Source organism: Euleptes europaea, chromosome 3, assembly GCF_029931775.1.
Source record: "Euleptes europaea isolate rEulEur1 chromosome 3, rEulEur1.hap1, whole genome shotgun sequence".
NCBI classification, from domain to species: domain Eukaryota; kingdom Metazoa; phylum Chordata; class Lepidosauria; order Squamata; family Sphaerodactylidae; genus Euleptes; species Euleptes europaea.
Window position 1 is genome coordinate 40,257,810 of NC_079314.1, and position 23,656 is coordinate 40,281,465.

At 44.0% G+C, this 23,656-nt stretch overlaps 1 protein-coding gene across 1 annotated transcript in view; it reads right to left on the reverse strand.

Annotated features, from left to right (window-relative positions):
- ELAPOR2 (endosome-lysosome associated apoptosis and autophagy regulator family member 2) overlaps positions 1-23,656 on the reverse strand; it is a 53,903-nt gene that overhangs the window by 16,970 nt on the left and 13,277 nt on the right. The window contains exons 2-12 of the mRNA XM_056847631.1: positions 22,111-22,231; positions 20,122-20,317; positions 18,407-18,554; positions 17,202-17,288; positions 12,823-12,928; positions 10,739-10,891; positions 9,943-10,031; positions 6,410-6,590; positions 4,678-4,806; positions 2,950-3,040; positions 1,499-1,601 (exon numbers count right to left, since the gene is read on the reverse strand). Coding sequence (XP_056703609.1) covers positions 1,499-1,601; positions 2,950-3,040; positions 4,678-4,806; positions 6,410-6,590; positions 9,943-10,031; positions 10,739-10,891; positions 12,823-12,928; positions 17,202-17,288; positions 18,407-18,554; positions 20,122-20,285 — 1,251 coding nt within the window. The 5' untranslated portion in view covers positions 20,286-20,317; positions 22,111-22,231. The remainder of the gene's footprint in view (positions 1-1,498; positions 1,602-2,949; positions 3,041-4,677; positions 4,807-6,409; positions 6,591-9,942; positions 10,032-10,738; positions 10,892-12,822; positions 12,929-17,201; positions 17,289-18,406; positions 18,555-20,121; positions 20,318-22,110; positions 22,232-23,656) is intronic.

Genomic DNA, 23,656 nt, shown 5'->3' on the forward strand with positions numbered 1-23,656 from the left:
AAATCCACCTTTTGGTGGCCCTCCCCTTTGCCACCACCTCCACTTCCCCACATTATTCCCAGTCTCTGCTGGTGACAATCTTGAAGCTTCCTAGTATGAACATTATAAGCAATCAGTCTGCCCAATGTCAGTTCAAGGTCCCTCGGAGAATAAGATGTGGGAAAAATCAGGAAACACATCTCACACCCGCAGTGTCCTCTTGGATGTACTTAAAGGAATGTCAACAATGTTAAGGATTTGCATCACCAGCTAGTAAGCGGAAATACAAACAATCCATTACTCTGTGATCAGGAGAAAAGTATGACAATGGACGATCACTCATCATGGCCTGTTGTCGCTTTCTGGATGGCAGCTGTGCGTGCTGGATTGCGCATCAACAAAAGAACTGGGTCTCCCCCCCCACACACACACACACACTTTTTTATCACATAAGGCTCTTCCTCTTCATCCTCAGAAGGCAAGGTAGAAGCTGCTACCAATTATGGGCTCAACCACCTGTCAGCAATGTGACAACTGAGCAGGAGGGCTGTGGCTCAGTGGTAGAGCATCTGCTTGGCATGCAGAAGGCCCCAGCTTCAATCCCCGGCATCTCCAGTTAAAGGGACTAGGCAAGTAGGTGATGTGAAAGACCTCTGCCTGAGACCCTGGAGAGCTGCTGCCGGTCTGAGCAGACAATACTGACTTTGTTGGACCAAAGGTCTGATTCAGTATAAGGCAGCTTCAGGCATTCATGGCTTCTGACTCTGGGGAGCAGTGGTGTCAACAGCAGGGCCCCTGAAAAGCTACTCCAGAGAATGATGAGCAAGGAGGCAGGAGAGTTAGCAGTGGCTGCGGCTGGTCACAATAGGAAAAGGCACCGAGTCACTGCTGCTCGCCTGCCTGTTTGCTCCTCTCCCATGGAGGGGTGGCAGCAGCTGTCAGTATTTGGGCAGGGGGAACCTCTGCCACTGCTCAGACTGGAAGGGGCAGGAGAGCAAGTGGCACAGCTGCTCATCTTAGAAGCAGTCACTGGTGTGGATTCAACCATCCTCTGAGGAGCCTTCCTCCAGCCTAAGGAGCCTTCCCCCACCTTAAGCACTTGTTCCTCCACTGGAAGAGCAGCTTAAGTTGGAGGGAGGCTTCACACTTGAGCCCAAAGGAAAGGTGGAAACTTTGCTCAGTGAAGCGGTAGGATACAGGAAGGACCCATCCCACTTGTTACAGGCACTCGTTTTGTTCAGCAGAGAGAGAGAGAATAGGAGGGCAGTCGGGCATGCCCAAAGCTTGCTATGGGACTCCAATACCTGCAGTCAGCCTTGTTCATGCACCCGGATTAGACTAGAGGGAGAGCTTTTCCTCTGCACTCATGCGCTGATCTATGTGTGCAGAATGCAAGTTCGGTTTGCTCAGAAATTACGAGCAATTGATGGTCACGTAATAATGCCTGGGTGGAAATGCGGACTGCCAGATGCCAAACACAGGTGAACATCTTGTTAGCCCTGATCACAACCCCACTTACCACTATGAAATACAGCGAACAATCTGCAGAGCAGATGGCGTCAAACACAAAGGTGATCCGTCCAAGTTCTGAGCCTGTCATCTCTGTGACAGAAGTTGGCAGCCTGTGCAGCCAAGAGGGAACAAAACATTGACAAAGATTTCAAAAGCTACTTTTGCCAGTCTGCAAGGACTAAAAATGAGAGAGGTGAAACCTTCTCCTACCAAACCAGTGCAGTTGCCTCTTCCATCCTTGCTCTGCAGCCAGCCTCCCTTTCTAGTGTGGCATGCCGCAAGGGCCACACTAGGCAGCACTCAGTTGGATCTCCCACTCTTTACAAGGTTCTTGTTCAGTGCTGAGTCTAGGGAATGGCATAGATGGTGCAGTGCTGCATGTTCCCCCGTTCAGGAAACATCAATGCAATCAACACACTGGGGGGGTCTTCCTGGCTGCAATTCCTAGCCACAGTGTCAGTGATCCATGCAATGGTCACCTCTAGGCTGGATTACTGTAACTCACTTTACATAGGGCTGCCCTTGAGACTGATCTGGAAACTCCAGCTGGTGCAAAAAATTATTTATTTATTGTATTGTATTTTTACCCCGCCCTCCCCAACCCGAAGGTCGGGCTCAGAGCAGCTGAGGCTCCTCATAGGGTCCTTGCTGCAAGAACATATAACACCAGTGCTGAAACAGCTGCACATCTGGGACCATCATACCTGAGGGATTGCCTCTCCTGGTATGCCCCCCAGAGAGCTTTATGCTGTATGAATAATAACTTACTGGTGGTCCCTGGCCTGAGGAGTGTACGGCTATCCTCAACAAGGCTTTTTTGGCCCTGGCCCCAGCCTGGTGGAATACTCTTCCTAGTAACATCAGGGCCCTGCTGCACCTTAAAGAGTTCCACAGGGCCGGCAAAACTGAACTATTCCACCAGGCCTACAACTGAGGGCCGCTGCAAGTTTTACATCGATGCTGGCCTCCCCATCCTCCCCTCACTGTCTGTTTACTTGTGGGGCTTTAACTGCTCAACCGGGTCTACAGTGGCTGCTATCATCCTGCTATGCGAATGCCATCTTGACATTTTATAGTTGTTTTAGGATTTTGTGGTTTACGGTTTTATGTTGTTTTAAATGTTGTCACCCGCCCAGAGCCCGGCCTGGCTGGAAATGAGGGCGCCGTATAAATTTAACAAATAAAATAAAAAATAAATAATTCAGAGGTCTTCCCTTTGCACAACACATCAGGGTGCTCGCTTATACCTTTAGCCAGAGTTCCCATCCAATCCCCTTCCCGCACAGTTTGCCCACATGGATCTTTACCATCCAGGCCTCAAGATCTCAAGCCCTCTTTATTTATTTATTTTGGTCTCATAGTGTCTGTCTCACAGCATGAGACACACACCATGGGAAATACAGAAAAGACGTGAGAAATCTCACCTCCTCGAAATTCAAAAACTAAACTGCTCCTTACTTAAATCCTGGTATGTGAAGGTTCAAAATGAGATAATCGTCGTCTGAACCCCCTGCCCCAGTTCGGATGTGATCGTCAGCTACTTCCCAACCTGAAAAAAGGGAAATCCCATCTAAAAACAGGTAATATATCATTTAAAACAAAATCATGGAAAAATATCAGCCACAATCCATCAACTAGTTAATACAGTTTTGTTTTGAGCCATTTTAGATCCATTCAGTTGGCCTAACCTAATTACTCAGTTGGCCTAATCAAAATATTGCAATGCGCTCTAATTGAGGCTAACCTTGAATAGTGTTTGGAAGCTGCCCCTGGTGCAGAATGCTGCAGGTAGACTGCTGGTCAGGACCAACTATTGGGAGTATATGACCCCGATATTACAGCGATTACACTGGCTACCCATTCGCTGCTGAGACCAATTCAAGGTGTTGCTTTGGTCTTTTAAAGCCCTACATGGCTTGGGTCTGGGGTAACTGAAGGAGCATCTTCTCCCATACGCTCCTGCCCAGGAATTAAGCTTGCAGGGAGATGCCCTCTTGACAGTCCACCAATTAAAGACACTTGTTTGGCAGGTACACGAGAGAGGGCCTTTTCCGTGGCAGCCCCACTATTATGGAACAACCTCCCCAGGGAGATACTCCTGGCCCCCTCACTGTCGATCTTCAGGAAGCAGTTGAAGACAGCTTTATTTAGGGCTACATTTTGATTGATTTAGCTTTTGTTATTGGCAATCCTAATTGGAGTTTTTGAACTGTGACTTCTATGGGTTTTATAATATTTGTTTTTACTGTGCTTTTATAATATTTTTATTTATATTGTAAGCTGCCTTGGGCTCCACAACAGAGAAAGAAAGCTAATAAATAAATAAAAGAAAGAAAAATAAATTCCAGTGAACATTTTTTTTTTATCACGGACTAAAGAACTCATTTAAAACCAATAAGAACATTTTTGGCACTAGAGGAACACCAGACACATCTTCACCAAACCCTGTAGCTGATGGGTCTTATTTATAATTATAGTTATATAATAATTATATAATAATTATTTCTATAATTATTATAATTATATTATAATAATTTCTGCAGTACCAACGATGAGGAATGGTATAGTATAGCTTAATCTCATAAGATCCTGGAAGCTAAGCAGGGTCGGTACTTGGATGGGAGAAAACTAAGGAAGACTGCAGAGGAAGGCAATGACAAACCACCTCTGCTTCTCACTTGCCTTCACCATATGTCTGTTGCAACTTGACAGCACATACATACACACACATTCAGTGCCATCAATGTGCATTATACTTCATAAAGTACAAGGCTTGCTTGAAGCTGAACTTTAAAATAACATATTTGAAAACAATCAGGAAAGGAAAATATAGGTCCTCTGTTCCTAACACTTTCTAGTCACAGAAGATAAAACATAGGATCTTGGGTCTGACAATCCTGTCACAGATGTTGTTGATTATGAGGTAATCACTGATTATTTCATTCACTGATCTGAAGCCCCACTTGGAAATCTGGTGAACTCATTTCGAGAGAAAGGCTGGCTACAACTCTTGACCCAGCAATGAACTATTAAGGGATGCCAGCTGTGTCATGACAATATTTTGTCTCTCAGGATCTCCAGAGGCATGTAGCTGAGGTTTGGAGACTTGAAGTGAGGAGTTCCCAATTCAGGGCTCCTTCTCTGACCCACCAGGCCAGCTCTCCAGAGTGAGAAGGGCCAGCTCACCATTCATCCCGTCACATTTGGAGTTGCCAACATTGAAACATGAGGTCTTCATATTACGAGGGAGCACATTCCACCACTTGTATTCCAATCCCAGAGCCGGTTCAGTACCCGGAGGGCAGGGTTTGCACTCTACAAGAAGAAATTAAGAAAAAAGGGACACATAAAATAAACCAGATTTGAAGAACAATATTTTAGTAGATGAAGCATTGAACAGATAAGAATGAACAATTCTCAGGTCATCAAAAATGAATGTTATAATTGTACCCTGACTTGGATGGGCCAGGCTAGCCCAATCTTGTTAGATCTGGGAAGCCATGCAGGGTCAGGCCTGGTTAGTACTTGGATGGGAGACCTCCAGGGAAATTCAGGGTTGCTACACAAAGGAAGGCAGTGGTAAACCACTTCTGAATGTCTCTTGCCTAGAAAATCCTATAGGGTCGCCATAAGTTGGCTGTGACTTGACAGCCTTTTCCACCTCCACATAAGAGTGCCACAGCATTCTTTGTACTTCAAATGTTTACCTAGACACCTGTACCTGTGGCCTTCAATCCAAGTCCCACCTCCTGGGTCACAACCTTCCATACACCTCCTTTTTTTAAAGGACCTACTGCTCATGCAGATGCCTAGAGAGCCAAGGTACCACACATCACCTGCCTCTTTTTACAGGTTGTTTCCAACAAGAGTCCATCTAATCTGTAACAATTTTGTCAGCCATGAACAGCAAAAAATTAAAACACTAACAAACTCACTTCTAAAAAACAGTATAAGTGACTGCTTTTGCAAAATGAAATGAAATGAAATAAAGGCGACAGAAACATAGAATCCAATCCCCTGCACAATGCAGGCAATTCACAGCTACCTCCCCCATGCCCCCAATGACCCCTGCTCCACGTCACAAGATAGGAAAAATTCTCCAGGATTCCTGGCCAATCTGGCCTGGAGGAAAATTCCTCCCTGGCCCCAAAGTGGCAATCAGCATTACCCTGGGCATGTAAGAAAGGGTCACGAGAGCCAAGCACTGATGCAACCCTTGCTGTCCTCCCTCTCCTAATCTGCCTAAGGTCACAGAATCAGCATTGCCATCTAGCCTCTGTTTAAAAACCTCCAAAGAAGGAGAGTCCACCACCTCCCAAGGAAGCCTGTTCCACTAAGGAACTGCTGTAACCATATTATATTAGATGTCCAACCATTTTTTAAAAGAGAAAGTGGAAAGTGTTATTGTGGTTATCATGGAGGTAGTATTGCACACACCCGTGGCGCAGAGTGGTAAGCTGCAGTACTGCAATCCAAGCTCTGCTCATGACCTGAGTTCAATCCCGAGGGAAGTCGGTTTCAGGTAGCCGGCTCAAGGTTAACTCAGCCTTCCATCATTCCGAGGCCGGTAAAATGAGTATCCAGATTGCTGGGGGTAAAGTGTAGACAACTGGGGAAGGCACTGGCAACCCACCCCATAAACAAAGTCTGCCTAGAAAATGTCGGGATGTGACGTCAACCCATGGGTCAGGAATGACCCGGTGCTTGCACAGAGAACCTTTACCTTTACCTTTAGTATTGCATAGGGTAGATAGCAGCACTTAGGTTCCTCACTTGTCTTTGGTCAAGCAGGCTTTTGAAAACTATTTGCAGTGATCCATCAGTAAACATGCTAGGCGAATATGCCTTCTATCAACCACCAAGAAACTACCGAATAAAACTGCCACAACAGAGTTTTGATAACATTAAACTCTCATACCCCACGTTCCATCAGAAAACATGTCCTGAGGGCAAGGAGTGCAGAAGGAGGAGCCGTTGTTGTAGAAGCCCGGGTTGCAAGGGGGACACCCCTTCCTCTCTCCAGAAGGGGGCAGTGTCACTGCTCCAAGAAGATCCTCCCTACAGATCTTGGACTCTACCCATTTGTACATGAGCCGAGTCTAAAACAAATAAGGCACAAAATAAAAGAATTAAGGTTTCACTATGCCTGTTGTTTAAGATGGTGCCTATCACCTATTAGGCAGGTACAGGAAGGCCAGAGAACAGCAAGAGAGAAAGCAAGGAGTGCTACCAAAAGGTAAAGAAAACAATAAAGGCAGAAATTATAGTTGCCAATGAAATCTTACGCAAATGAGACTTGGAAATATGGCAGCGGTTCCCCAGTGTATGACAAATCAATAGTGGTAAAAAATGCAATAAAATAAAAAGCAAGCGTTTTCTGCTCTCTAATGGTACCCACAAATCTGCTACTAAAGGTGGGCTTCCTCAGCCCCACTAAGATCAGCGCCAGAAAAAGCACTGGCTCCTGCAGACCTACGCTGTTTGCAGAGGGGCTTTTTCCTGTCAGTAGAAACCTTCCCTACACTCAAGATACTCTCTTCAAGTGTCTTCCACCAGGAGAAGGATCCTACCACTGGAGGAAAGCACATCTGCAAAAGAACAGATCCATGGGATCGAACCCCTATTCTTTAAATTCAACTAGTCTGATTGTTGGACATATACTAGCAGGTATACTGTGAACAGCTGGTACATCCTATGCTTTAACTCACATCCTGTTCTGTCTACCTCTGGGTATAACAAGATAATTATTCTATATTCAGTTTAAAGGTCTGAACCACTTGTTCCATGGGTGTTATCCTCACTGGCCAAGCAGCATCAGAGACTCCAATAGGATTCTATACAGATGTGTGTGTTAAGTGATGTCAAGTCACTTCCAACTTATGGCGACCCTATAAATTAGTGACCTCCAAAACATCCTATCATTAACAGTCTTGCTCACTGAAGTCCGTGGCTTCCTTGATTGAGTCACTCCATCTCATGTTGGGTCTTCCTCTTTTCCTGCTGCCTTCAGCTTTTGTTTAGCACTATTGTCTTTTTCAGATAAGATCCAGCAAAAGGGTAACTTGACTGCAATATTTATAAACGAGTTCTTTGTTTAACCTTCCACCAGCAAACCAGGCAGAAACTTTCAGCAAGCTAATTTTATTTATTGAAAAAAGACACAACTCTTTTTTTAAGCAAGATAATAAAAAAATAGAAACAAGAACAACTTGACCCTAAAATCATTGAAAGACCACATGCAAGGAAAATCAACTCTCCTAATATATCTCAAGCATGTTTGAATAAATGAGCTTTAAAGCTAATCAAGTTTCAAGTAACTATCCTAGAATACTTTCAAAAGGTTTAGGAAACCCAATACACATACACACACACAGAGAGAAAGAGAAATCTTAAGTACATTCTTTGACACTCCATTCACAGAACCCCTGAATAACTCTTCTGTGACACTTTTATAGAAAAAGTGACATCCACTATCTTAAAATATCATTGTAATTTTTTACAGTGATGATTCTACAGGTAAGTGATTGGTTCTAGATATGAAATCATACACAGGTGTGCTGAGATTATATCTGATATTGCTCAATTGCTCAAGCAAGGTTAAAATTGCTATATTTAGCACTTTGTGTGTGTAAAGTTCCGTCAAGTCGCAGCCGACTTATGGCGACCCCTTTTGTGGTTTTCATGGCAAGAGACTAACAGAGGTGGTTTGCCAGTGCCTTCCTCTGCACAGCAACCCTGGTATTCCTTGGTGGTCTCCCATCCAAATACTAACCAGGGCTGGCCCTGCTTAGCTTCTGAGATCTGACGAGATCAGGCTAGCCTGGGCCACCTAGGTCAGGGCCTTAGCTTCTTTACTAGTAATTAAAAGACCATAATTCTTTTTTCAACTTCATTAATTGGCTGCCAAAGATAAAAAGGTCCTGTACTTCTTCTGACGGGTTGCTGAACTCTCTACAAAGTGTGTGAAACTTCAAAGCTGGGTCTTCCAGATCCTAGCCTAACTAACCTCTAACCACTATACCATGCTGGCTCTCAAACAGGGGCTTCCTGGGGCAGTTTCAAGTCAGGAAAACAGCTTAAACTCCCTCTCTTTGTGCATGGCTCTCTCAATCCAAATCAGCCTCCATGCACCCAGGAATCAATGTTTTACCTAGGAACTCACACCGAATGACTGCTTGACAGGACCTGGAGCGGGCCTGGAGATGGACCCAGCAACAAAATACTGTGCAGTTTGACCTCCCTCTTTGAACGTTACATATTGCAAGCTAAACATTGAGCAATTTTTTAAAAGATTTGTAATTTGGCTTTTGAACACAAAATTTTATGTTCAAAAATTTTGGAATCGAAATTCAACACCAATCTCACTGAGAACGGTAGGCCATAAACAAAATTTTAAAAAATTAAAACCTACCATCATGCTTCAGAATTTGCTTATTTAGATCAGTTACATGAATGTATATAAAAATGACTAACTTCAAATACAAGTCAGCTGTCATATACTGTTAAATGTTGACAGCATCTGCAAAATCTCTGGATGTCAAGGATTCACGTTGAATATTTGAGGAGTATTGGTTAAACATCTGTATACCAGAGAATAGTCTGTATTACAGTTGCCAAAGTAGGCAGCTTGGGGGGAAACTCAACAAAATGCATGAAAAGCAGCACAATCAGGGAGAAGAAGAACCAAATGATAGACGAGCTGCATGTCCCCAGATGGAGGAATCAGGGACAGACAGACAAATCATGCAGGGAGCGATGAAGGGCAGAGAACTGGAGAGTTGAGTCTTTATATCAAAGACTTCTGCAAGCGCAACTGTTGAGAAGCATTTCACTGACCAAGTTCAAGACTTTGTAGGCACATAAAAGACAGGCTGGTTTAGAGATGGTTTCTTCATGTTTGTTGATGTTATACACTTCCTGAAACGCTGGACACCATATACAAGGTGTGAGCAGTGAGCCATGTTTTAAGACGCATGGACTAACTATTTTAACATAAAACCATACAAAATAAAAGACTTTAATATATTTTTTACCTTGTACAACGTTTGTGTATATGTCAGGATGTGTATTGTAAAATTGTGTATGTATGACCACTGAGGAAGGCCTCAAAGAGGCTGAAACGCATCTGGTCAGATTTTGGCCATTTTATGTACTAACATCAACTGTTATGTGTTGATAATATTTGTAACTATGTTTGGGCTTTTTAGGAAGCCTGTATTTTAGGCCCTGTGTTTTTAATACAATTGTGCACACTATATAACAAAAATAGATTTATTGGTTGTTATATTAGAGGTGGACAAACCCAAATGTTTTTACTGAAAGTCACACAAACCATCCAGGATGAAAACAGAAGCAGAATTCAGAAACTCCTGACTTATGGCCCCTGCAGATGCTATCCAGAAATATTTGCCAAGGGTCCACAAGTGAAATCTGAGATGGTCTGCCACTCACCTTTCCATCCTGATCACATGGTGTATGTATTTGGAAAATGTCCTTGTTGGTGCAGGGCGGTCGCTCCTTACAGTGGCTGGAGCCTTCATCTAAAAGCAAAATAGAAGAAAATATCCAATGGGCTCCAGGTGAGACAAATCCACTGGTTCCTTCCCAGCAAAGAAGGTCGCAGCTGCTAGAGGACCAATTCTGTAGAGCCTTCCTTTCCTTTTCAAGCTCCCATGACGCAAAGCGTCTTGAGCAGTCAATGGGAAGCCTTTATTTCTTTAAATATGGTGGAGAGATACTTGGCCACTGCCAATGTTGTTCTTGGTTCTCTATCCACCAGCAAAAAGGAGACTATTTTATCTTTTGTTACGGTAATTTAATTAAAATAGAGGTAATCCATTGGTCACTATAAGAATTGAATTGGGCATGTTCCAACATCGTATGAAATAATGTGTCAACTCTCTTCAGATCACTCTGAAGATCTCTTCAGATAAACAAAGTATCTAAATCAGCTAAGTTATCGTAACTTCCATTTAGCACCACCGAAGGAGTGGTGTTCAAGCAAGCGAGCATAAAAACTCTGCGGTAACAAGGGACTGTTAGGTTGCTAAAATAATCTGGGGTTCGCAAAGATGGAAGGATACCCAAAAACTGGGTAGAGCATACTCACCAAGCATGCATTATAGAGCCGGAATAATCTAATTTTTTAATATATATATTTTAATGGTTAATAAAGATTCTCTTTTCCCCATACTTAGTAAGGTATTTTTAAATTGTCCTAGGTACCTCTGCCGTGCGCATCCCATACCTGCGTAGTGAGTTTCTTCTTGACACTTAGTGCACTCCTTAGCACCCATTTCCGAGTACATGTTTTTAGGGCAGTTCTGGCAAGTCGATGAGCCAGTTACATTGCTAAATGTACCAGGTTTGCAGGGAAAGCATTCAGAAGTATAGGCCACTCCTGCAATACAAAGCAGACACAGCCAAAGTAATTCAGCCAGGAGCATTTTTTGCACATTAACAGAAGAGCAAGTGAGTTGCAGTAATAAGTTCAGGTCATGTCATGGGTTATATAGCAACAAGAAAAAACAACAGCCTGCACCAGTGATAAGTAACTTTACATAAAAGGCAGCACGGAGGCTCCAAAACTGAAGGTCGAAAAATGAGATCTAATGTCAGTGTCTTTTGAACCTGATCTCTCCTTTACCCTTGCCTCAAGACACACACAATATGATTCTGGGCAATTCCAGAATCAGATATTATGCCGGGGAGGGGGCAGATAGGGCCACACTGAGCCCCCCCCCCCCAGGCCATCCGCTGCCTGCCATTATGTGGAAACAGACTGCAACTACCCAGAATAAGGTTGCCAACTTCGGGTTGGGAAATTCCTAGAGATTTAGGGGGTAGAGCCTGCGGAGGTGGGGTATGGGGAGGGGAGGGACCTCAGTGGGGTATGGTGCCATGGAGTCCGCCCTCCAGAGCAGCCATTTTCTCCAGGAGAACTGATCTCTGTCATCTGAAGACCAGTTGAAATTCTGGAAGATCTCCAGGCCAAACCTAGAGGCTGGCAACCATAACCCAGCAGGAAGTTAAGCTTGCCGTGAAGCCAAAGTGATCGTTTCACTTCAGGCAACGATGTGGCAAGCCATTTAAGGGGGAGCGCATTTGGGGCATCTGTATAACAGCTGCCACCCATTAAATCATGAAAAAGCCAAGGGAGGGAGGGAGGGTTTTGGTAGGGTGGGGCCACAAACACACTGTGTGGTTCCATTGGGGAGAGGTGGTACGAGGATCCACACACTCCATGTATTTACATAATCATTTGGCAATCTCTGTACCACAGCCACCAACGTGAACTTGTCATCAATATGTTGAATACATGAACACATGAAGCTGCCTTATACTGAATCAGAGCCTTGGTCCATCAAAGTCAGCATTGTCTACTCTGACCAGCAGCGGCTCTCCAGGGTCTCAGGCAGGGGTCTTTCACATCACCTACTTGCCTAGTCCCTTTAACTGGAGATGCTGGGGATTGAACCTGGGACCTTCTGCATGCCAAGCAGATGCTCTGCCACTGAGCCACAGTGTTGCACCATTCTTGTGGCATCCAAATTTTCATTTTCAGTGAGAAAAAAGCTAAGTATGGCTAAAGTAAGGTACATTCTTACAGGATAAGTGCCACAAATTCAAAGTATTTGTGTGCGTCTAAAAATGATACTAATACATCCCACCCCCTTCCCCCTTTTTGGTCTCTTTGCTAGTCTAAAGACTTCCCAGCAGAGGTCACTATTTACCCTATAATGGAAACATCCAGTGAGCAGCATCATAATGCTGTTCAGTTTTTTGTGGCATTTTCAACCTGAATTTCCCTCTACAGATAGGGAAAAGGACCAGAGGGAGGCACCATGGAAGGAAGAACACAATGTTTGTTTTAAATCTTCTCCCAAAACTAAGCAAGGCTGTTGTTTAAAGAACGGTGAAGTGCAAGAGATATTAACTTGCTGGACGGTGCTGAAATATACTGACTATGCAGTTCAATGTAAAGAGCCCCGTGGCGCAGAGTGGTAAGCTGCAGTACTGCAGTCCAAGCTCTGCTCACGATCTGAGTTCGATCCCGGCGGAAGTCGGTTTCAGGTAGCCGGCTCAAGATTGACTCAGCCTTCCATCCTTCCGAGGTCGGTAAAATGAGTACCCAGCTTGCTGGGGGTAAAGGGAAGATGACTGGGGAAGGCACTGGCAAACCACCCCGTAAAACAAAGTCTGCCTAGTAAACGTCGGGATGTGATGTCAACCCCATGGGTCAGGAAGGACCCGGTGCTTGCCCAGGGGACCTTGCTTACTTTACTTATGCAGTTCAATAACTGATACAATTAAAACTTTCACAAGTTATACCTTCAATGGTGACGTTTTTCACTAAGACAGGTTTCACGGCTTGAGAACCCATAAAGATCCCTGTTGTCCTCCAGTATAATATATTAGTGCCTGATTTCAGAGTTACCTGGGAAATAAAATGAAAGGGCAATGAAAACCTCGCCTTAGAAGAGAAACAGACAAGATGTCGGCCTGGGTAGACTCGCCATGGCCTATTTCCCTGACAATTTAAATGGATCAGACTTTACATAATACTTCACAGAACAGAGATTAAGAACTCAGCTTCACTGCCATGGCTGAATCCAACCAGGACAGCATCACACTTCAGATCACAGCTGACCAATGAGAACTGCCGGAGGGCCCACTCACAGTGGTGGCTTCTGCTAGTGAAGGGGGGAGTCAGGAGGAATCAGGGGGAGACAGGGGAGGGGGTCACCTCCTTCCCAGCTTCCCCCTACCTCTCCAGATCTCCCTCCTCCCTCCCCACCTTTTCCTTCGTCGCAGTCTGCACACATTTGCTCCTACCTGCTCAGGAGGATTTGGTGTATTTTCTGCAAGATGTACTAAAAGAAAGAACGGGATTGCCCGTTGGGAACAATGGGAGAGGCATGAAGGCCCATTGGATACAATGGGAGCCAGGAATGCCAGTTGACTTGGATGGGCTCCATCAAAATATATTTCAGCACAAAAAACATTACAGTGAAAATGTGCTAAAATAGACTGCTCCGGGACTAGAAGGACAGCCCGCAGAGTAGAATGATGGTCCCTGGGAGTAGCATGAGTCTTCTGGAACTGGTATAATGGCCCCCACAGTAGAATGACAGCCCCTGGAGGGAGAAGTGTTCTAGGACTGGAATGACAGTCTCAGAGTGGAATGACATCCCCTGGGAGTAGCAGATATATTCTGGGCCTGGAATGACAGCCCCCAGAGTGGAATGACATCCCCTGGGAGTAGCACGAATATCCTGGGACTGGAATGACAGCTCCTGGGAGAAGCAGATAAATTCTGGGCCTGGAATGACAACCACTGGTTGTAGCAGAAGTGTTCGGGGACTGGAATGACAGCCCCAGAGTGGAATGATGGCCCCCGTGATTGAAATAAGTGTAAAATATTTCATTCCACTCTCAGGTTGTACTTACAGGTACAGAGCACTGATGTCAGTCACAGGGGCAATCATTCCACCCCTGGACCTGTCATTCCAGTCCCAGAACACTTCTGCTACTCCCAGGAGCCGTTACTCCACTCTGGAGTCCAGCATTCCAGTCCCAGAACACTTCTCCTACTCACAGGGGTTGTTATTTCTCTCTGGAACCTGTCATCCCAGTCCCAGAGAACTTCTGCTACTCCCAGGGGCTGTCCTTCTACTCTGCAACCTGGCATTTTCTGTCTGTACTGTTAAAAACCAGGAATTCAAGTACCTCTGACTGTACCTTTGAGAGCGAAGAGTTGACACAGAGTTGAGGAGGCTCAGTGCTACTTGGTGAAGTGCTAGGATTTGTGCTCAAAAAAGACTGAAATTTTCTGACACATTGTACTTTTTAGGATTACCAAAACCTGAGATTACATTCTGAGGTAATTTTAAATTGCAAGTGTCTCTATGATGAAATCCTGAGGAAATTATTTTTTAACATAAAATTCCAAATCTAGCTCTGACTTTCAGTCCTAATAAATTGAATGTTTTTGCTATTGCTTCTGTGTATTTCTTTCTAATGAACTAGCATGGTCCATGAGATCTCATTTTTACATTCTAAGTAGGAATGAAACACCATGTCACATTCTTTTCCATGTCATAACAAAACACTGACCAGTAATTAGCAGCCTATGCACTGGTTTACCAATAGCGTGTGCTATACCGGAATTGAAAAGCAGTTAGTGAGAACCACTTGATAGAGTTAGAAATGGACTTTTAAGGCTAGGTTTTAAAAATGTCATCACTCACCTTTAATCTAGGGTCACTGTGTAATCTTGACTGAGTCACTATAGCTTTTTCTAACCTACCTCTCAGGGTTCTGTTGAGATATTTCTTTATTTACTTAATTTTTTACCCTGTCTTTCTTCTCAACAGAGACTGAAAGTGAGAAAGGGGGCCCAGTTATAGTCTCTCACTAAGGGCCTACGAACACCTAGAACTGGCCCTGCTTCAGATGGTACACAACAGGTTGTATAGATCAATTTAATTTGGCGTATTCATACAATGCCATAATTCCATAAAACCAAACCCATAGTTGTTTCCAGTGTGCAAAGAGGTTCACTGGCAGCCAGGTCCACCTGGAAAGGTTTCCTGGTCTGAAAAACACAGGGTGAGCCAGGCTGAAACTATCCTCTAGTAGAATCTTCACATACTAACAGTGACTACTTTGACGTTTGGGGCTAACAAGAAATAAAAAACCTTTGCTGCAAATTTCAAGGGGCAAACACACCTTCTGAGAAAAAAACATGATTTTTTTAGTAACTGCACCCTCTTCTTTGAAGGATCAATCAAACAGACTGCCAGTTCAGCTTAAAAAACTAATATATTTTCCCTTGCAAAGCAAACTATTCTGAAGATAAGCCTCACCCTGTTTACTTAGTTCATGAGTTCAGCCAAAGATTAAAATGTAAGATAAGACAGGTTTGTGCAAATAAAAGGAAGAAATCTATTTCAGGTTAGACCTAGAGAGGCCTCAGTCTCGTCTTTTTGGGAGGGCCAGAAACCCACAGACAGTCTCTTTTCAACGGCTTGTCCCATTTGCAAACCCACCAGAAGGGGCCTTTGGAGTCTGGCAGGCTGCTGATGCAATGGAAGTCAGGGATACAACCAACTCACACTCTGATCATCTTGCTATTAAAAATCTGGAAGCATGTTACAAACCTGGGCAGAAAAGCAGCCAGGCTCTGAGACGCCTCAAGGGTCTCCCTCCTGACACCTGAGGGAAAGTCAGTGTTTGCCTCAAAGGCCTTCTGAAAGGCAAGAGGTTCTTTTTACCAGCAGGGCTCTTTCTCAGCTAGCCTTCCTGGCAGTTGAGGACTAATGGAGGAGAATAAAGCTAAAGGTGAAATCCCCCCTTTCCCATTAGCAGTGTCTCTTTCCAGACAGTGCCAAGGCAAGATCCTCAAACTTTCCTCAGCCATCAGTGGGAACCTACAGAAGTCACAGCAGCCAAAACATCTCTGCTTTTCAGATGGTGAGTCTAAGGGGTAGCCCATCTCTCAGTTTGTTACTAGCTGTTGGCACAATGTTAGTTACCTGCTCAATATCTAGGCCAATGACTGATACCAGGGAAAGAGCCAGGCCTGAGGGACCATAAGAAGCAGGGAGAAGAGAGGCTTTTGAGAGTGTGCGAAGCTGAGGAGAGCAGTCAGTATGTTGAGGATTCAGGACAGTGGATGGAGCAAAAAGAAAAGTGTGATGTTTCACCATCCAGTCATGCAGACTGGCTCGGCTGTTAATGGGAGCTAGATGGAGCATGCATATTACTCCCATTCTGCAGACGCTCCATCGGCTGCCCATTTGTTACCGGGGTCCGTTTAAGGTATTGGCTAGCACATATGAAGCCCTTCATGCCCTTGGCCCCTCTTATCTGTGGGACCACCTCTCTCCTTATGCTCTGCCACAACAACTCTCCTGAAGCACATGTACGGGCAGTTGTACACGTGCTTTCTCCATTGTGGCTCCTGCCTTGTGGAATAGCCTGCCCAAGGCGGTCAGGAAAGCTCACACTCTCCTGGCTTTCCGCAAACTATGCAAAACTGAACTATTCAAGAGGGCTTTTCTGCACAGGTAATAGGGTTGCACTTTACAAAATGGTTCACAAACTTACTTGGATAAATGATTAGGGACTTTGGTCTAAACTGCTGTATGTAGCTTATTGTAAGTAGGATCCTATTTTGTAATTTCTGTACCACTTAATGTGTCATGTTAATACTTATGCTATGCTTCAGTTCTTTCTGATGGTTCCAGACTTCAAAGATCCTAATGCATTGGTTATTGAATGTTGATTTTGTTGACTGTACCGCCTCACTATGTGTAATCTGCCTTGAGCCCCTGTGAGAAAGACGGACTAGAAATAACCTAAATAAATATATATGCACACAAATGAGGAGACCAGGATTCTATGGTATTCATAAGGTGGGGACATCGACATTCTCTTTATCCCAAGTGACTCCTCCAACCCCTGCACATTACCAAATTTTGTTCTGTCCTAGAAACAGAACCCCAACTAGGAAAAGCACCAGAAAGGAAACTACCAACTAAGTAAGCATAGGGGGGAATAAAAGCTTTTTAAAAACTAAAAGCCTAGAACTAATCTTCACAATATTTCCCGGATGTTCTATGGGATGCACAAGCTACTCTGCAGCAGCTGGTAAGCTACCTCTTGTAGACCCCTGCCAGAAAGCAAGCAGGCCAAGCCATACTCACAGAATGGAAGCCCCATTCACCATTGTTGGTTAACTTCATCCACTTATCACTTGTGGAGTCCATCTCTTGGCATTGGTCATTTTGAGCCTGTCAATCGAAACAATGGAAACGATCAAATATCAGGTTAATTTTCTGTCAGTCGAAAGCAGTGGCAACGGCATCACATGTGTAAACTGATTTGAGTGATTATTATTTTCTGAAAAGTAGTACACATATATTTTAAATAAATCAACCTGGTACTGTAGGCCACTGCAGATGGCAGGACAGGGAGCCAAGTCTTCCCTAAGGCCACCAGTTTTGCTCATGGCCAAGAAGGGATTTGAATCTGCAGTATTCAGAGTTCATTTTTAGCTACTGGTACCTATACCTAGTATCTAGGAGGATTCCTGCAGACGGAACATAATTTATTGTATACAGCCACACCATCCTGAGCACTTGAATGGCAGCAGCTTCAGAACAAAAGAAAGGGGGGTTTACACAAAGGAGTGGTCTCTAATTAAGATGGTATGACAAAAATTTAGACACATTAATGGAGGACAAATCTATTGAAGACTATTACCCACAAGACCTAACAACTGAAGAAGTGAGCTGTGACTCACAAAAGCTCATACCCGGCCAGAAATGTTGTTAGTCTTTAAGGTGCTACTGGACTCCTGCTCTTTTCTATAACCACCAAGACTTCTACAGGTGGGAGAGGGGGGGATGGGCACTGCCTCTGGGATTCAGGCCATCACAGTGCCTGTTTTTCAAGTTAAAACACATGCAGGTCCAGCACACAGGTAGAGTTTCAGGCAATTCAGCCAGGGCCTCCATCCCAAACCTACAAGCAGCCCCCATCCCCAGCCAATGGGCAACTACGTTGGCTTTAACCAGCATATGCACCCCAGACATATGCTCTGGACTGCTAAAAACACACACAAGTCTCTCCTAAAATCTCCTTCCACCCAGCCCATTTGTCTACACTGGGCAGCTGATTAGATGCTGTGACATCTAGATGTCTTGTGAGCCTCTCACTTGCAAAAAGGTGAGCAGGACCTCAGTTGACCCAGCGTCAGATTTTTTAACCCGAGTCTAATCCTGGTCTGATTTTGTATGAGGCAAATTTGTAGCTTCACAAGCCTTGTGGAAAGAAAGACACGGAGCATACTGATAGAGCACTTTCCCAAATACTCCTTCTTCAATTCAGTGCACAAACTGGCCCTTACAAAAAACTCAAAGATGATATTTTTGTCAATATATTGGTATTCAAAGGTGACAAAACCAGATTTCTTCAGGAGCACGGTGTAGACCAAGGTGACAGTGCAATCGTCCCTGTTTGACTCGATATAATTCCCACGAGGATTCCATGAAGATCTGAACAAACAGAAGCAAAAACAAGCCTGGTTTTAGAAGGCAAGCAATGAGCAGGGCTCCATAGCGAGCAAGGCTAAAAGTTCAGAGGAAAATAAAGAACATAAACCAGTTTCTCAGCATCTAGGGAAATATTAGTTTTTGCAACTGATTCACACTGGCAACAATTTATATTCACTTATGATACAGAAGAATGCATTAATGTGCAAACAGAACAACGGGATTTTTTTCCCAATAATTTGCCAGTTTAAAAAGAGATTTTATTTCAGAACAACCCAGCATTGCTCCCAAATTCAGTGGGATTTTTTTCCCTATTGACAGAACTGGATAATGAAGCAATGGAGATAGGGCTAGAACAGCAAAACAAAGGCTAAATCTCTGCTCAGAACCATTTCCCATGCAGCATTCCCAAATCACAGCACGCATGGCTTTTTTACACAAAGATTATATTCATGTAAGAACAGTGCCATGCATCAGCCCATGCAGCTTTAGAACAGCAGGAGTTTAGAGCCTTAATCTAAAGTTTAGCATCTCTTGGGACTCATTCAGATGGTCTAAAACTCTACCCACAGGGTAATTTGCAAAGCAGTGTGGTGTAGTGGCTAGACTATCAGACTAGGTTCAATTCCCTGTTCACCCTGAAACTCAGTGGGTGACCTGGGACCAGTGCCTGTCCACTCTGCGCCCCCCCCCCCCATGGGAAACACAAATACAGCCCCAATGAAATGGCCCTGAACTGTGACGGACAAAGCCAAGTTCGCTCCCTGTTCATAACTGCCAATCCCACTGTTCCCTCGTGGTCTTGCAGAGAACGCCAGCAACACCAAATCGGGTCCCTCAAAACACTCAGAGGGAGAGCAGAAGCTAGGTTTGCCAACCTCCACGTGGGCCTGGATATCTCCCAGTATTAGAACTGATCTACAGTCTACCAGGATCAGATCCCCTAGAGGAAATGGCACATTCAGAGGGATCACTCTATGGAATCACATCCCTGCCGAGCTCTGCCTGCCCTCCCCAAAACCCACCCTCCCCAGTATTTACGCCCAAATCTCCAGGAATTTCCCAACCTAGAGGTGGCAACCCTAGGAGGAGCAAAAGAGGAAAGGGTCCATTTAACTGCCATCTGAGAGAGGGTTTAAAGAAGGGGTCCCCGGCTGAACCTGTCACAATAGCCTTCAGCAAGCTGCTCTCTCTCAGACTAGTCTGCCCCACAGAGACGTCGTAAAGATCAAAAGACGGCCCGGGCTCCTTTAAGAGGTCTACTGCATGCCGCTTCTTGTTTCTTCTTACTGTGTCCCCCTTCCACGTTTCCCCCCTTCATCAGTAAGGTGAGCCCCAGTGAATGATAGGAGAGCACCTAGTGCTGCTGCATTTCTTCAGGCTAAGCAGATATGAACCTGATCAGTGCACCTGGCTGGAAGACACATGCAAGCTGCTTAGGAAAGAGTGGGATATAAGGGAAACCAAAAATAAGCCATCAGGGCAGTTATACGTCATGGATGAGGTTAGGTTTGTTTCCATCTGCCAGGCAATCATTGGCCATGGGCGGGTGGGGGACGAAAAATCTTACTTGCTGCAGCTCTCTGCTTTATTCTCTGATGATCCATCCACAGAATCCATGTAAGTGGCCACATTAGTGAATCCTGCCGGCAGATCATCCCACTCAACAAACTGGATCCCGCTTCCTACGGAGAAAGTCCCTTCAGGACATTTGGTGCATACCTGGTTCTTCATTTCTAGATACTCCCCAGAAGCACACGAAAAAGCTGAGAAGGCAAAGAATGATGACCAATTAATGGCACCAGAAAGTAATTCAGTGTGACCACCAACATATGTTTTCTAACAGGTTCATTCTGTAAGCCTTGAATGAGGAAATATGCAAATATGGTATCTGTACCACTTGCACATTACTTGTGTTATCTGTACCATCAACCAGAAAAGGAACTGTGGAGTTAAGAATTTGCTGTCATAAGAAAGTAACAGACAACTCGTTCACCATGGACAGTTGACAGAAGAAGGATAGCCCAAGAGCATATTATGGACATAAACTGCAAATCATTCTTACTGATCTCACAAGCATGACATAACAATTGGTGAAGAAGGCACATAGTTGAATAATGATAAAGCCCATCAATGCTTCTTGCCAAATATACACATTTACTTCTTTTGACCAAAATTAATTTTGCTTTTTGCAGTTCTTCATGAATGAATGGATTTCACTAGGTGTACAGTACACAGTGTCCAAATTACATGCATGCCTTGAAAAATGAGGGAATGAAATCTCCAACCAATATATTTTGGTTCTGACTCCAGTAAAGCATGCCTTAAAGCCATTTTGTGCAATATGTTGGTTGTATATCCTTGACAATGCTTATCTAATATTAGCTGAAGAACCTGTTATCCTGGTCAGTAAAGCAAAATACTTACTGGTGACTAAGCATACATCAATGCTAACCAAATCTGTCTTTCAAGTTCTCTTCATGTGACCACACTCTTCTATGGGAGTATTTACAATATTGTTCTCTGGGTGGAGAGATTCATCCAATTGTTTATCCTCTCCACAGTTCCTTGCAGGCCTCAGTTTATTTCACAAAATCCCATGGTGTGTTGTTTTAAATTGAATCACCACCGTTATATATATAAAACTGATCAGTACAGGATATCTAAAGAGCGCCACAAAGTCCCAAAGTAATATCAGGAAGATACATCCAAGAATTGAATCAGGAGATACCATGCAGGAGAGTAAAACAAAAACCGGACTGAAAAAAAAATTACTAATAACAGCCTTGTGCTTTTACTTTCCAGCACACAGTTATTCGCATGGAGTTTCTGTAACAAAGAATGATGATGTTCATTTTTGCCCATTTATTAGTGCTGAATCTGTCATAGCCTTGTAAAAAAGGTAAAGGTAGCCCCCTGTGCAAGCACCAGGTCATTCCTGACCCATGGGGTGACGTCACATCTCGATGTTTGCTAGGCAGACTTTGTTTACGGGGTGGTTTGCCAGTGCCTTCCCCAGTCATCTTCCCTTTACCCCCAGCAAGCTGGGTACTGGTTTTACCAACCTCAGAAGGATGGAAGGCTGAGTCAACCTTGAACCGGCTACCTGAAACCAACTTCCATTGGGATCGAACTCAGGTCGTGAGCAGAGCTTTTGACTGCAGTACTGCAGCTTACCACTCTGCGCCACAGGGCTCCTCCTTGACTGAATATTAAAAAGTTTTGAGTGGGAAAACAGTAGACATGAAAAAGGATAAGGAGCCCCCACTCTCCTGAGGCTGCTTTCCATTTTCAAAATCTGTGGAGACTTGACTACATACACTTAAGGAGTTCACTTTTGTAATACATCTACCCTTCTAGCAGAAATATTGAAAGGAAATGAGACTAAAAGGGCGCAGCGAGAGAGAGAGAGAGAGAGAGAGAGAGAGAGAGAGAGAAGGGGCCAAATAGATATTAACTTGATTGATACACCACAAATATGAAATCATGCTTGATTCTGTAAGCAAAACAAGAAAGAAGCTCTAAATGAGAGTTGCGGCAACAACAGAGAAAAACATACTGCATTCCTTCCCTTTGATGGGATCAGGTAAACCAGAACACTCCACTTCCAGATTTGGGACTGCTACCCTCCATCGGGATCCGCTGCTATCACACTCCGTGTATTCAAAGTGGTAGTCAGCCTGCAAGCAATCAAAATTTGCTTCAGTTCCACCATATTTACCAAGAAAACCCCACTTATCAAGAAAAAGCATTCGTGTACAAATAATGAACTGCCAGTTCTGAGCAGATACAAGGTTAAGATTAGAGTAAGACAGGTGCAATTTACATGCAACTACCTGTTATAAAGACAGACTCTTCAGGTAGGTCTATAAAAGCCACTAAGACCCATTAAAAAATGTGCTGTCTTGGGTGTCATCTTTTTCAAGAGAGCTTGTGCCCCAAGAAGCAAAACTGGGAAGATCCAAAGAGAGGTGAAAGGCAGAGCAGATGGATGGGTGGGAATGTAATCTGCAGCAAAGAGGAGGAGATGGCTCAAATGTTTCTTCTCAAGTGAAAATGAACATACATGAAGCTGCCTTGCACTGAATCAAACCATTGGTTCATCACAGTCAGTACTGTCTACCCAGACTGACAGTGGCTCTCCAGGGTCTCAGAAGGAGGTCTTTTACATCAGCTACTACCAGATTCTTTAACTGGAGATGCCAGGGATTGAACCTGGGACCTTCCACATGCCAAGCAGATGCTCTACCACTGAACTATGGCCTCTCCCCCCCTCCCTCTCATCATCTGCCTAAGGTCATAGAATCAGCATTGCTGACAGATGGCCATCTAGCCTCTGCTTAAAAACCTCCAGGGAAGTAGCACTTACCACCTCCTGAGGAAGCTTTTCTTAATGTCATGCTTTTCTTAAAAAGTTACTCCTAATATCAATGTCCCCTTCAAGATAAACAGCTACAACAAGTTGTACCTGCCACAAAATCTTTTCTGAAAAGGCCAAGTACCTTTGAAAAGGAAATCAAGCTGCATTCCCGATACTGATTTGATTTGTTAATTTCAGCACTGGAAAAACCACTTCCCTTGAGAAGGAACTGGGGGAATAAAAGACACTTTCTGTTCCTATTCAGACATTTTCTGTTCCTGTTCCTAATTTGCTGCTGATTTCCTCCACATTTTTGCCACTGTCAGATCCTTCTTGTTCCTTCAGCTGAAACTGGATTTCCATCAGCATCCAGTGACAAGAAATGCCCGTGGAAAATTATTCCATCAGTAACTAAATTAAAATAAATTGGCATATTAGCAAAATCTCAATATTGATGTCATTCAAAAATACAAATTTCCAATTATCACCCTTCATCCATGCTGTAAGGAGAAAAGTGGGATATGATTCAAATAAATATAAATGAATAATAAATAAATGAATATAAATAAATAAATGAATGAATATAGATAATTCTGTACCATTTCCAAGGATGCTCAATTAATTACCCAACAGTTTGGGGTTGTGTTCTGCTCATGGATAGAAATAATGGGAGCCAAATATTCAGAATGCTCATCTGCATCCCAACAGTGCAGACATGTCCAACTGCAGGAGAAAGAGAATTGCA